General features: G+C 44.0%; 3 protein-coding genes across 3 annotated transcripts; 1 reads left to right on the top strand and 2 right to left on the bottom strand.

The window, feature by feature from the left end:
• The first annotated feature begins 1716 nt into the window (after positions 1-1716).
• On the top strand, positions 1717-3917 carry LOC134024851 (histone H2A-like). Its single transcript, XM_062467570.1, has 2 exons — positions 1717-2099; positions 3707-3917. The coding sequence occupies exons 1-2, from the start codon at positions 1717-1719 to the stop codon at positions 3897-3899; spliced, it is 576 nt and encodes a 191-aa protein (XP_062323554.1). The 3' UTR covers positions 3900-3917.
• A 1849-nt stretch (positions 3918-5766) lies between these two features.
• Positions 5767-8260, bottom strand: LOC134024862 (histone H2B-like). Its single transcript, XM_062467581.1, has one exon. It carries the CDS (start codon positions 8242-8244, stop codon positions 7870-7872), a length of 375 nt encoding a protein of 124 aa, XP_062323565.1. The 5' UTR covers positions 8245-8260; the 3' UTR covers positions 5767-7869.
• An 844-nt stretch (positions 8261-9104) lies between these two features.
• On the bottom strand, positions 9105-9457 carry LOC134024864 (histone H4). Its single transcript, XM_062467583.1, has one exon. It carries the CDS (start codon positions 9442-9444, stop codon positions 9133-9135), a length of 312 nt encoding a protein of 103 aa, XP_062323567.1. The 5' UTR covers positions 9445-9457; the 3' UTR covers positions 9105-9132.
• Positions 9458-10695: the final 1238 nt, after the last annotated feature.

The raw sequence follows: 10695 nt of genomic DNA, 5'->3' as shown, positions 1-10695 counted from the left end.
CGTTTGACGAGGGCTTAGCCGCGAGCACGGTTCGTGTTTACGCGGCTGCCGTTTCGGCATGTCACGAAGGGTTCGCCAAAACGACGCTGTTCAGCCACCCGCTGGTCAAGCGTTTTCTGGCTGGGGTGTGTAGGCTCAGGCCGCCTCCGAGAGCGTCAACACCTACATGGGATTTATCTCTGGTGTTAGACGCTCTGTGTGGGCCACCTTTCGAGCCCATAGACAATGTGTCATTGCGTCTGCTTTCTCTCAAGACGAGTCTGCTTCTCGCTTTGACTACGGCTAAGCGAGTGAGCGACTTGTGCGCTTTGTCAACACGCGCGGATTGTTTGGTCATCTCGGGTGATCGAACAAGAGCGGTGTTGCGTCCTAACCCGGCTTTTATCCCCAAGGTGATTAGCCGAGCGTTCAGGGCACAAAGCTGCGAACTGAGAGGCTTTTTCCCACCTCCGCACAGCGGAAAGGAGGAAAGACGCTTACATAGCCTGTGCCCAGTGCGCGCTCTCTCGCGCTATCTGGAATGCACAGCAAGCATCAGATCTTCTCCCCAGTTACTGATCTGCTACGGTGGATCGAGAGCTGGCTTGCCACTCTCCAAACAGAGACTTTCTCACTGGCTCTGCGAGGCTATTGGTCTCGCGTACGAGTCTATGAGATGTCCCGTGCCACCTGGCATTCGGGCTCATTCCACCCAAGGAGTGGCGGCATCAGCCGCCATCCTCAGGGGTGTAGGAGTGGAGGAGATTTGTGAAGCGGCGTCTTGGTCGTCGCCTTCACCATTTGTGCGATATTATCTATTGGACGTTTCCTCCTCATCTTTTGCGCATTCTGTCCTCAGCATGGCTGGTGGATCAGGTGTAGCGAGATGACAACTCGCAAGGTTCTTGTGGGCCCTAGATGCGAGTTGTTCGTTGGGTTTATCGCCAAGTGTGGGACAGTCAGACATTCTCAGTTGAGATGTCTATACTGTATGTGTTCTGTTGCCCCTCCAGCTTAGCTGTTGTGCAGGCGAGAGGAACAACATGAGTTTTTAAGTAAACTCTCCTGTTTTCACCCTGGACGGCTCTCTGTCACAGTAGCGGCCTGACCAGGAGGACAGACCCTGTGTATTATTTACATCAGCAGGTCTGTCCTCGGTGCCTTGTGAGATTATGTGTCTTTTAGATCTAGTCTCGCTGGGGGTATATCTGGCCTCGCTCGCTCCGCCTAAACCAATAGGAGCAGAGCTCCCCTATGGGGCGGAGCTCCACGAAATAGAACGATAGTTAATGGAGGTAACTCCAGTTCTATGAGTGGAGCGGAGCCCCATAGGGCTGCAGGCCCAGCTCGACTTATTCAACCCGGCTGTATTAATACTTTTGGGAGGATGAGTGACGGCTGTCACCCCCTTATATAGGGCACCTGTGTGAGTGACAGGTGTGTGTATATTTTGATCTTCAGTCATTAGCTGCACTAGGCAGCGGGTAAACCAATAGGAGCAGAGCTCCCCTATGGGGCTCCGCTCCACTCATAGAACTGGAGTTACCTCCATTAACTATCGTTACCTCCATTAACTATCGTTTGCGATAAAGCAAAAGACTCCGCCTTCAGTTGTGCCGCTACCTCTGATTGGATTGAGACCAAACCGGCCTTGTGACCAATGACTGCCAGTTACCGTGAAGTATAATAGCTGGCCTCTGAACAATGCCATTCACTGTAATCTAAAACGTCAACAAAATGAGCGGAAGAGGAAAAACTGGAGGCAAAGCCAGGGCCAAGGCAAAGACCAGGTCATCCCGCGCCGGTCTTCAGTTTCCTGTGGGTCGTGTTCACAGACTTCTCCGTAAAGGAAATTACGCTCAGCGTGTGGGAGCTGGTGCGCCAGTTTACTTGGCCGCTGTGCTCGAATATCTGACTGCTGAGATCCTTGAGTTGGCTGGCAACGCTGCCCGCGACAACAAGAAGACTCGCATCATTCCTCGTCACCTGCAGCTGGCTGTCCGCAACGACGAAGAGTTAAACAAACTCCTCGGTGGTGTCACCATCGCTCAGGGTGGAGTGTTGCCTAACATTCAGGCAGTACTTCTTCCCAAGAAGACCGAGAAGGCCGTCAAGGCCAAGTAAAGTCCCTGTTTGATTTGATGTGATTACTCACCCTCCACAAAGGCTCTTTTAAGAGCCACCCAATTAACTCTAGAAAAGCGCATTGACCTTATTGACCATTTTCATACAGGGATCAATTTTTTTCACTGGTGGGCTATATTCACAGATGTACTGGGCCAAATCGAATCTCGTTACCCTGCGTGACTGAAAAGTTCACTACATTGCGCGATTAATCAACATTTTCCTCGCAAGTGTTAAAGCTGGGAGGTGCACAGACGAGAATAGCCTCCTTAGTGAAAAATAAACCCTGTAGGCTCCCGCGGGAAGTAGCAGCTGGCCAATATTTTGTCCTAAAGATATTTAAAAGTAAGACAACTTTCTTTGGATAGGGTATTTTATCGTATCAACGTTGTTAATGATCATACATGCACTCCGCGTATTTGCCCCCCCCAGCAGAATACGTTCCCACGGCCATGTAGCCTACATATCTGGATCGTCTCATTTCCGTAGGATACACTTACATTGACGCTAGTAAAAGATAATTATTGGATTTTAAATATAATTTTGTAATACATAACTAAACCACTAAAGCGACCAAAGGATCGGACCCAATGCCATTTCGCGCAGAAGTTCAAAGGAGGACGAGGGCGGAGGCATAACGTTTGAAATTTAGGCGGGCACGGCTTTGTAACATCCCCAAAGGCTCTTTTAAGAGCCATCCACATCACTCTTGCAAAGCGCAATATGTTCTTGAGGTTTTTCATGAGCCAGAAAGTTATACATTTGACATTACACATAAGTTACTAATGTGTCACCTTGAATATCCCTTACGAGTATTACGTCCCTTATGAAAAGTAAAATGTGTCCTTATCAGGTGTAGCCTACGTACACAAGAGCGTTGCCCAATGGATTTCTGAAAATAATGTTAATACGCGGCATATTGCTCTTTCTACCAGGGGGCTGAGAGTATAATCGTATATTGCGCGCAGGGATAAAGATGCTAATTTACAAATGCGAGAATCTATTTTAGATCTTCTTTGGAGGAGACTTAGCTGTGGAAGAAGAAACAAAATATATAGGTATATATCTGCACGCAAATAAATACGCTGTTCCCGTGTAAAAAGCGCTAGTTATTTTGGAAATTGTGATTAAATTTGACCTTTTGAAAGGGAAAATGGAAGTTGTTCTGAATTTGGATATAGTAATAGCAAAGCAAGCTTCGGAGTGGGGCGGGGTCTTGTTTGAATTTTTGGCGGCCCTGACTACATCCAATGGCGGGGGAGAGGGAGGCTCCTGCCTGACAATGAGGCCGTCCAATCAATGCAGGACGTGGCTGGAGATATAAACTTGTTCGCTTCCCCTTTTACTGTATTCAGTTTCGTGTCGAAGAGAAGGAAACAAGCAGCATGGCCAGAACCAAGCAGACCGCTCGTAAATCTACCGGTGGCAAAGCCCCGAGGAAGCAGCTTGCCACAAAGGCAGCCCGTAAGAGTGCGCCAGCCACCGGTGGCGTGAAGAAGCCCCATCGGTACAGGCCCGGCACCGTGGCTCTGAGAGAGATCCGTCGCTACCAGAAGTCGACTGAGCTGCTTATCCGCAAGCTCCCCTTCCAGCGTCTGGTCAGAGAAATCGCCCAGGACTTCAAGACTGACTTGCGGTTCCAGAGCTCCGCTGTGATGGCTCTGCAGGAGGCTAGCGAGGCCTATCTGGTCGGTCTCTTCGAGGACACCAACTTGTGCGCCATCCATGCCAAGAGGGTTACCATCATGCCCAAGGACATCCAACTGGCCCGCCGCATTCGCGGAGAGCGCGCCTAAATGTAATTTGACTGCAACATCCCCAAAGGCTCTTTTAAGAGCCACCTCATTATCTCTTTGAAAAGACAAAGTCCTTCCGTTTCCTTGCATGCTTGTATTATGTGAAATAACATGATCATAACCATGTGACACTGCTGGCAATAGTGAGTATGCCTGTCAAAGCAATGCGATTTTAATCGAATGCTCTGACAATCGATGACATTAAGCAGCTCAATTAGACTTTGCCCAGAACGACTGTCCCACTTTTCTAACGCACCGTCTGTGAGAAACGATTACATATGCTAGGCCTATATCGAATTTGGACTGTCCTTGCATGCTTGTAGTATGTAAAACGGCTGGCACCAGTGTTGTAGGCCTATTCACACAAAACGATTTGCAACAAATGGCAGCTCAATTTTATCTGGTCCAGAACCAACTTCTACAAAACAGAAATGGTGCGGTATGAATTGAATTCCTAATATGCTACTATTCAAGTCTCACAAATATCCACTCTTCTATCCCAAAATATCTAACAACTTGTACCCATTCTTTTTAAAGTTGTCTCAAAATAAAAAATATTTTTTTTTTTAACCTTCATATTTTCATATTACGGATAACGTTTAAAGGTAGTGGCTAGTTGATTTGAACTTACCCTGAAACATTACCTCATTCATGGTACATGGTCTGTGTTCAGAGTGGTGTGCACTCAATGATGAACATCATCACCATGGAGATGGTTTTGTAGCCTTGAACTTTACCATAATTATACATTATTTACTTTCTGATCTCCTTGGACAACTCTCTCCTTTGCTTTCTCAGGTCCGTGTTCAGTGTGGTGCACTCAATGATATCAAATGGCACTGTGACTTTTTTCCTCCATTCAAATAGGCTGAATGACGGATTACATGATTGGAGACATGTCTTGTGTTAAACAAATTAAAGGAAGTAATTGGTTTGTAAAATCACCATTTTATCTCTATAATGATCTATTATCTTTTCTAAGGGGTATCAAGAAATGTGTCCAGGACATGTTATAATATCTTAGTTAAACTGAGCAATTATGAATCTCTTTTCACAGCTTCTTTGTTTTATGACATACCAAAGGCATGTACGGATTGATGATGCAATAGCTTTGAATGTCATCGCTTTCAAGAGGAATTAAGCATTATTTCAAAGTACTATAAGGGTAACAACAAATTATAACACGTCTATATACAGACAGACATCTTAGATGGCAAAGTCACTGTGCCACAAAACACATCAGAATGAGAGTGAAACTGAACCACCAGTTCCCAGGTGGTCAGAAGTGACAGAATATACTTAATTTGAATTAAGCATTTCCTACAACATACACTAACACATATAACATATTTCAGAAGACACATAACTTGTTCTTTCAATTCAAAATGTCCTTTACTTACAATGTGAAAACAAAAAGTTATTCTTTTCATGGAATGACCACGTTAAAGGGGTCATTGACTGGGTTTTTTGGTTATTTCACACTGTTCCTTAAGGTCTCCGAATGGGGTATATAACATTGGTTGGGCTGAAAATGGCCCGGATGCTGTTCTATGCCCCCTGATGCTTCCTGTGAAATTGTCCCAGGAACAAACGCTAGGTTTTCTCCTTTTATGGTATGCTCATGAATATATAGATGAGCTGCGTGCTGATTGGTTGGTTTACAACGAGTGAAGCTGCGGAGCAAAGACGCAACATGGCCAACAGCACTCACTGAAACAAGAAGGTGGAGACTTGAAATAAAAACGTACAAATAAATCTATTGTGTCTACACAACACTGTTTTCAACAGATTGACTAGATATCATTTGAGATTATTACGTTAGTTGTTTCCATTTCTGTTGTCGAAGCAAACAGGATCGCCTTAGGTGGGTAACATTAGCACTACAAATTAGCAAACAAACTATCGTGATTCAACTCAGCTTCAGTTAGCTCTAGCTATCTTGCTGAAAAATAGGTTTGGACAAACATACATCTTGAATTGTAGATTGACATGACAACACAGGTTATTTATTTGAATGAAACACAGTCAGGAACATGAAATAACGTTAGGCCCATTGCCAATAAACTAAATCATCACACATTCTACCTATGCTAGATACAGGCAGGATACGTTAGCATTGCTAATAACTGTTTGCGACATCATACTACAGCTTGCGGCTGTGATGAACATAAGGTCGGAACAGCACCTCTTTTCAGCAACAGCTTCATAGCAAATCCTGCTTTACATTGTCCCAGGTTTTCAAAACTGTCCTGGGCTGCGTTTCCCGATAACGATGGATTGTAGCAATGATCGAGCAAAAAACCATCGATATTTCTTACGTGCGTTTCCCAAACATGCTCGTAAGGAGTAGGCTAATCTATGCACTTTCAAGAGTTACAAATTTTCAAGAGACACTTTAGCTACGATGTCTTCAGGAACGGCCCGTAAAACTAAGATTCATCCTACGATGGATTCTACGATCAACTTAGGCTTACGACGCTTTCGGGAAACGTACCCCTGGTGAAATGGTTCGAGCAAATATGTAATTGAGGGTCGAACTGCACATCTTCTCATAGACAAACATCACAGCCCGTCGAGTGTTTGGTTCCTTGGGAAGACTCTGAAAAGTGTCAGCATTCCTTGTACAGGCTGGAACACTGCATTTACGACCGTAGTCCATTTTCAATATCCTTGAAAAACGTTCTTCTTTGTAATTCCGTGGAAGTACACAGAGCAGCGCGCAGCAAATTTTAGGGCATGACAAAAGTACAGACCAGAGCCAAAAAAGGTGGAGCCACCAAACTGACATCAGTTCAGTGGCTTTTTCAAAACCTATGTTTTACAGCTGTTTTTTTTAATTGTGATATTTGCATAGGAAAGAGGTGTCAATGGACTTTGGGGTTCACTGTATGTCCATTTTACCACTGAACTGTCATTATTCAACTGTGACAAGGTAAATTCAGTTCCTCAATAAATGACCCCTTTAAGCATCCACATACATTTTCTGAAGCTACGTCTAAGACTCTTTTCTCTGTCTAAAGAAAACCAGAAACAAAAAAAAGAGCTTGAATGAGACTGACTCTCAAAACATCTTCACTATAGACATAATCGACATGATGGGTAGGCTGGGAAAACATTTTTGGGTAAATATCGTTTGTGAATGTGTGGACATTTTGTTGGCCTGTGCTGAATTAATCAAAGTAGGCTACAAAACTCGTACTCCCTCAGAAATAGTCAGATGGGACAGTATAACCAGATTGTATTTTTAAATCAATTATTCAGGTCACATTCCAGTAACATGAGATCATATGAGTGAAATGGAACCCTGAACAAATCAAGGTAGCCTACTCCTAGTAACTCACTTAAAATAGTTATGTGGAGCGTTAGTTATTTTTTAAGATCAAAATTCACAATTGGTCATTTGCACGAGAAACAAGGACATGGATCATTACGATTTAAACGTGTAGAACTTGCTGAAAAAAATCTACACAAGTCTATTTCACAACAAAGATCTAATAAAAACTGAAATGACTTTTTTAACAATAATGTGTTGTAACAAGGTGCAAGTTCCCACAAGCCACTCTGTCTCGTTTACATTACATTTAGTCATTTAGCAGACGCTCTTATCCAGAGCAACTTACACTAAGTACAGGGACATTCTCCCTGTAGTAGGGTGAAGTGCTTTGCCCAAGGACACCCTTTATAGAGTCTTGGAACATTTCTTGCAATAGTTTTATCAATGTTATGGTAAAAAGAGCAAAACCCAATGCATGTCCTGACCAGGAGCTAGGAAAGTAATGACTATTCCCAGGTCGCATGTCAAGGTTCATAACGTTAGTAAAGTACCCTTACCATCGCAAGTCGCCTGTAGTCTCTTATCAGAATCATAACCGTGACAGACGCAAATGGAAATTGGCACATTTTAAAAAGTAGTGTGGGTGGCTCTTAACAGAGCCTTTGGGGTATCATAGGGCAGTCAAATGGCAACCGTTTACTTGGAACTGGTGTACTTGGTCACCGCCTTGGTGCCCTCGGACACGGCGTGCTTAGCCAGTTCACCGGGGAGCAGCAGGCGGACGGCGGTCTGGATCTCCCTGGAGGTGATGGTTGATCGCTTGTTGTAGTGAGCCAAACGGGAAGACTCTCCGGCGATACGCTCGAAAATGTCGTTGACAAAGGAATTCATGATTCCCATGGCCTTGGACGAGATTCCGGTATCGGGGTGGACCTGTTTCAGCACTTTGTACACGTAGATAGCATAGCTCTCCTTCCTTGACTTTCTGCGCTTCTTGCCTCCCTTCACAGCAGTCTTAGAGACGGCTTTCTTGGAGCCCTTCTTGGGCGCTGACTTCGCTGGCTCAGGCATGTTGACGTCTCGTTGCTATTCATGAACGAATGAGTTACCAGGAGGTCGCTTCTCCGTGTATATAGGGGGTTGGATGCAAAAATAGGGGCACGCCTCCCAGCACTACGAGGCGTTGACGCAGTGAAACGCGCGTGCGCCTGATTATCCGCCTCCTCTACTTCCCTTCTCCCGGTGGATTTTGTTGGCATCTCTCCAGCGCACGCGTCCATCCTTGCGGACGACATGCACTTGCCATCCTGAAGTATCCATTTTGTTATCCATTTAAAGTGTTCCACTTTGTTTCATGTTTTGTTACGGATCGTTTTCAACCAATGTCAATTTTTCCTTTCAAAGGTCAGATAGGTTGTTTACTTAAATATGTCTAATGTCTACTTAAAAACATATGAATACAGGAATAGGAGCCTCGTTTAGCTTCTGCTCGCAAATAACCTAACCTTACAAACAAAATCAAGTCTCACAAAATTATACGTGTCAGACTACAATCCTAGCGCAATACACGCACGGCGCTTGGTGGCTTCAATGTAACCAATAATGTTTTGTTGGGAATTGTTCAACTGAAAGACAAATATTGTTATGAATAATATGAAAGGCAATATAACGTGTCGAAAAATGTCTGCCTAGTATTAAATTGTGAAATGTATCGTGCTCTGGCACTCATGCCATCTCAGGAAATAGGCCCACATTATTAGCACTCATCCCTGATCTATAACGTATTTTCAACCTGACCCACTAATAACCACAGGCGACTTTTATATCTAAAGCCTGAGGAAACAATGTATCGTTTGCAACATGGAATTAAATATGGATAACTCTTTACTGAAAGTGTGGGTGGCTCTTAAAAGAACCTTTGAGTTGTGTCGAAACAGTAGCCTATGTCAACATTGCAGTTTAACCGCCGAAGCCGTACAGAGTGCGTCCCTGGCGCTTGAGAGCGTAGACGACGTCCATGGCGGTCACGGTCTTCCTCTTGGCATGCTCGGTGTAGGTTACAGCATCACGGATGACATTTTCAAGAAACACTTTGAGAACTCCACGAGTTTCTTCGTAGATCAAGCCTGAGATACGTTTCACGCCGCCACGACGAGCAAGGCGACGAATAGCGGGCTTGGTGATGCCTTGGATATTATCCCTCAAAACTTTACGGTGACGCTTGGCGCCTCCTTTGCCGAGTCCTTTGCCTCCTTTGCCTCTTCCTGACATGATGACTATTACAACGGTTTCAAACGGTAATAGAGCTCTCAACCGACTCCTGGCTCTTTGTCTCGACCGTACGGACGTGAAGGAACACTGCAAGCGCCATTCTCCTTGTCTCTGTGGAGTTGTAATTAAAGGGACCGTCTCCCAACATGGCCTCCTGTAGACCTATGCTGACACTATTTTGTCATGTGTATTCTTAAAGCCATTTTCAAAAGTTAATGAAAGGGATCGCGATAGTTAGAAAAAATGATTGGTCATACAGTGAAGTTCAAATGAATGGATGATCAGATTACATTTTGTCATCTAACCAATTTACCAAAAAGGTGCGTTGTCACATTTAAATGTGGAGAGTAATATTTAAAACTTATACTAACCTATACACTAATTGTAGTAGTACAAAATATATATACATATAATAGGGGCGTCAGGTGGCTGAGTGGTGAGGGAAGCGGGCTAGTAATTTGAAGGTTGTTAGTTCGATTCCCGGGCGTGCAAAAATGACGTTGTGTCCTTGGGCAAGGCACTTTACCCTACTTGCCTCGGGGGGAATGTCCCGGTACTTACTGTAAGTCGCTCTGGATAAGAGCATTTGCTAAATGACTAGATGTAATGTAATGTAAACGAGACAGAGTGGCTTGTGGGAACTTGCACCTTGTTACAACACATTATTGTTAAAAAAGTCACATTTCAGTTTTTATTAGATTTTTGTTGTGAAATAGACTTGTGTAGATTTTTTTCAGCAAGTTCTACACGTTTAAATCGTAATGATCCATGTCCTTGTTTCTCGTGCAAATGACCAATTGTGAATTTTGATCTTAAAAAATAACTAACGCTCAACATAACTATTTCGAGTGAGTTACTAGGAGTAGGCTACCTTGATTTGTTCAGGGTTCCATTTCACTCATATTGTCACGCACATTCCCCTGCTTAGGTTGCTGCCCCCGCGACCCGATGGACAAGCGGAAGATGATGGATGGATGGATGGATTTCACGCACATTCTGTCTTGTATTTTATAGTACTTCTATAAATAAGGAATGGACCAGAGACCAAGGCATAAGGTTGACCATTTACTAGGCATAACTTAAAGTCTGAACACTCGCGCATGTGCACTCATTACATAGCAAAACCTGCTCACCACATCTCCCCCTTTTAAACTGATACTTTTAGGATCTTTACAGAAAACTTAAATCATATGTTAATAAAGCGTAATGCTTATTTTACCCACAAGGCAGGGGACAGCTGGCACATTTAAC

The sequence above is a fragment of the Osmerus eperlanus genome, chromosome 8, assembly GCF_963692335.1.
Source record: "Osmerus eperlanus chromosome 8, fOsmEpe2.1, whole genome shotgun sequence".
In the NCBI taxonomy this organism is placed as follows: Eukaryota; Metazoa; Chordata; class Actinopteri; order Osmeriformes; family Osmeridae; genus Osmerus; species Osmerus eperlanus.
Note: the sequence above shows the minus strand (reverse complement) of the source record. Positions and strands in the feature narration are given on the sequence as shown.

What these genes read in the sequence shown, in the direction of transcription:
- LOC134024864 (XM_062467583.1), bottom strand. Translation starts at nt 9,444, where the DNA reads ATGTCAGGAAGAGGCAAAGGAGGCAAAGGACTCGGCAAAGGAGGCGCC.
- LOC134024862 (XM_062467581.1), bottom strand. Translation starts at nt 8,244, where the DNA reads ATGCCTGAGCCAGCGAAGTCAGCGCCCAAGAAGGGCTCCAAGAAAGCC.
- LOC134024851 (XM_062467570.1), top strand. Translation starts at nt 1,717, where the DNA reads ATGAGCGGAAGAGGAAAAACTGGAGGCAAAGCCAGGGCCAAGGCAAAG. An exon ending in GAGAAGGCCGTCAAGGCCAA is followed by an intron (nt 2,100 to 3,706) that starts GTAAAGTCCCTG and finishes GCGTCTGGTCAG; the next exon opens with AGAAATCGCCCAGGACTTCA.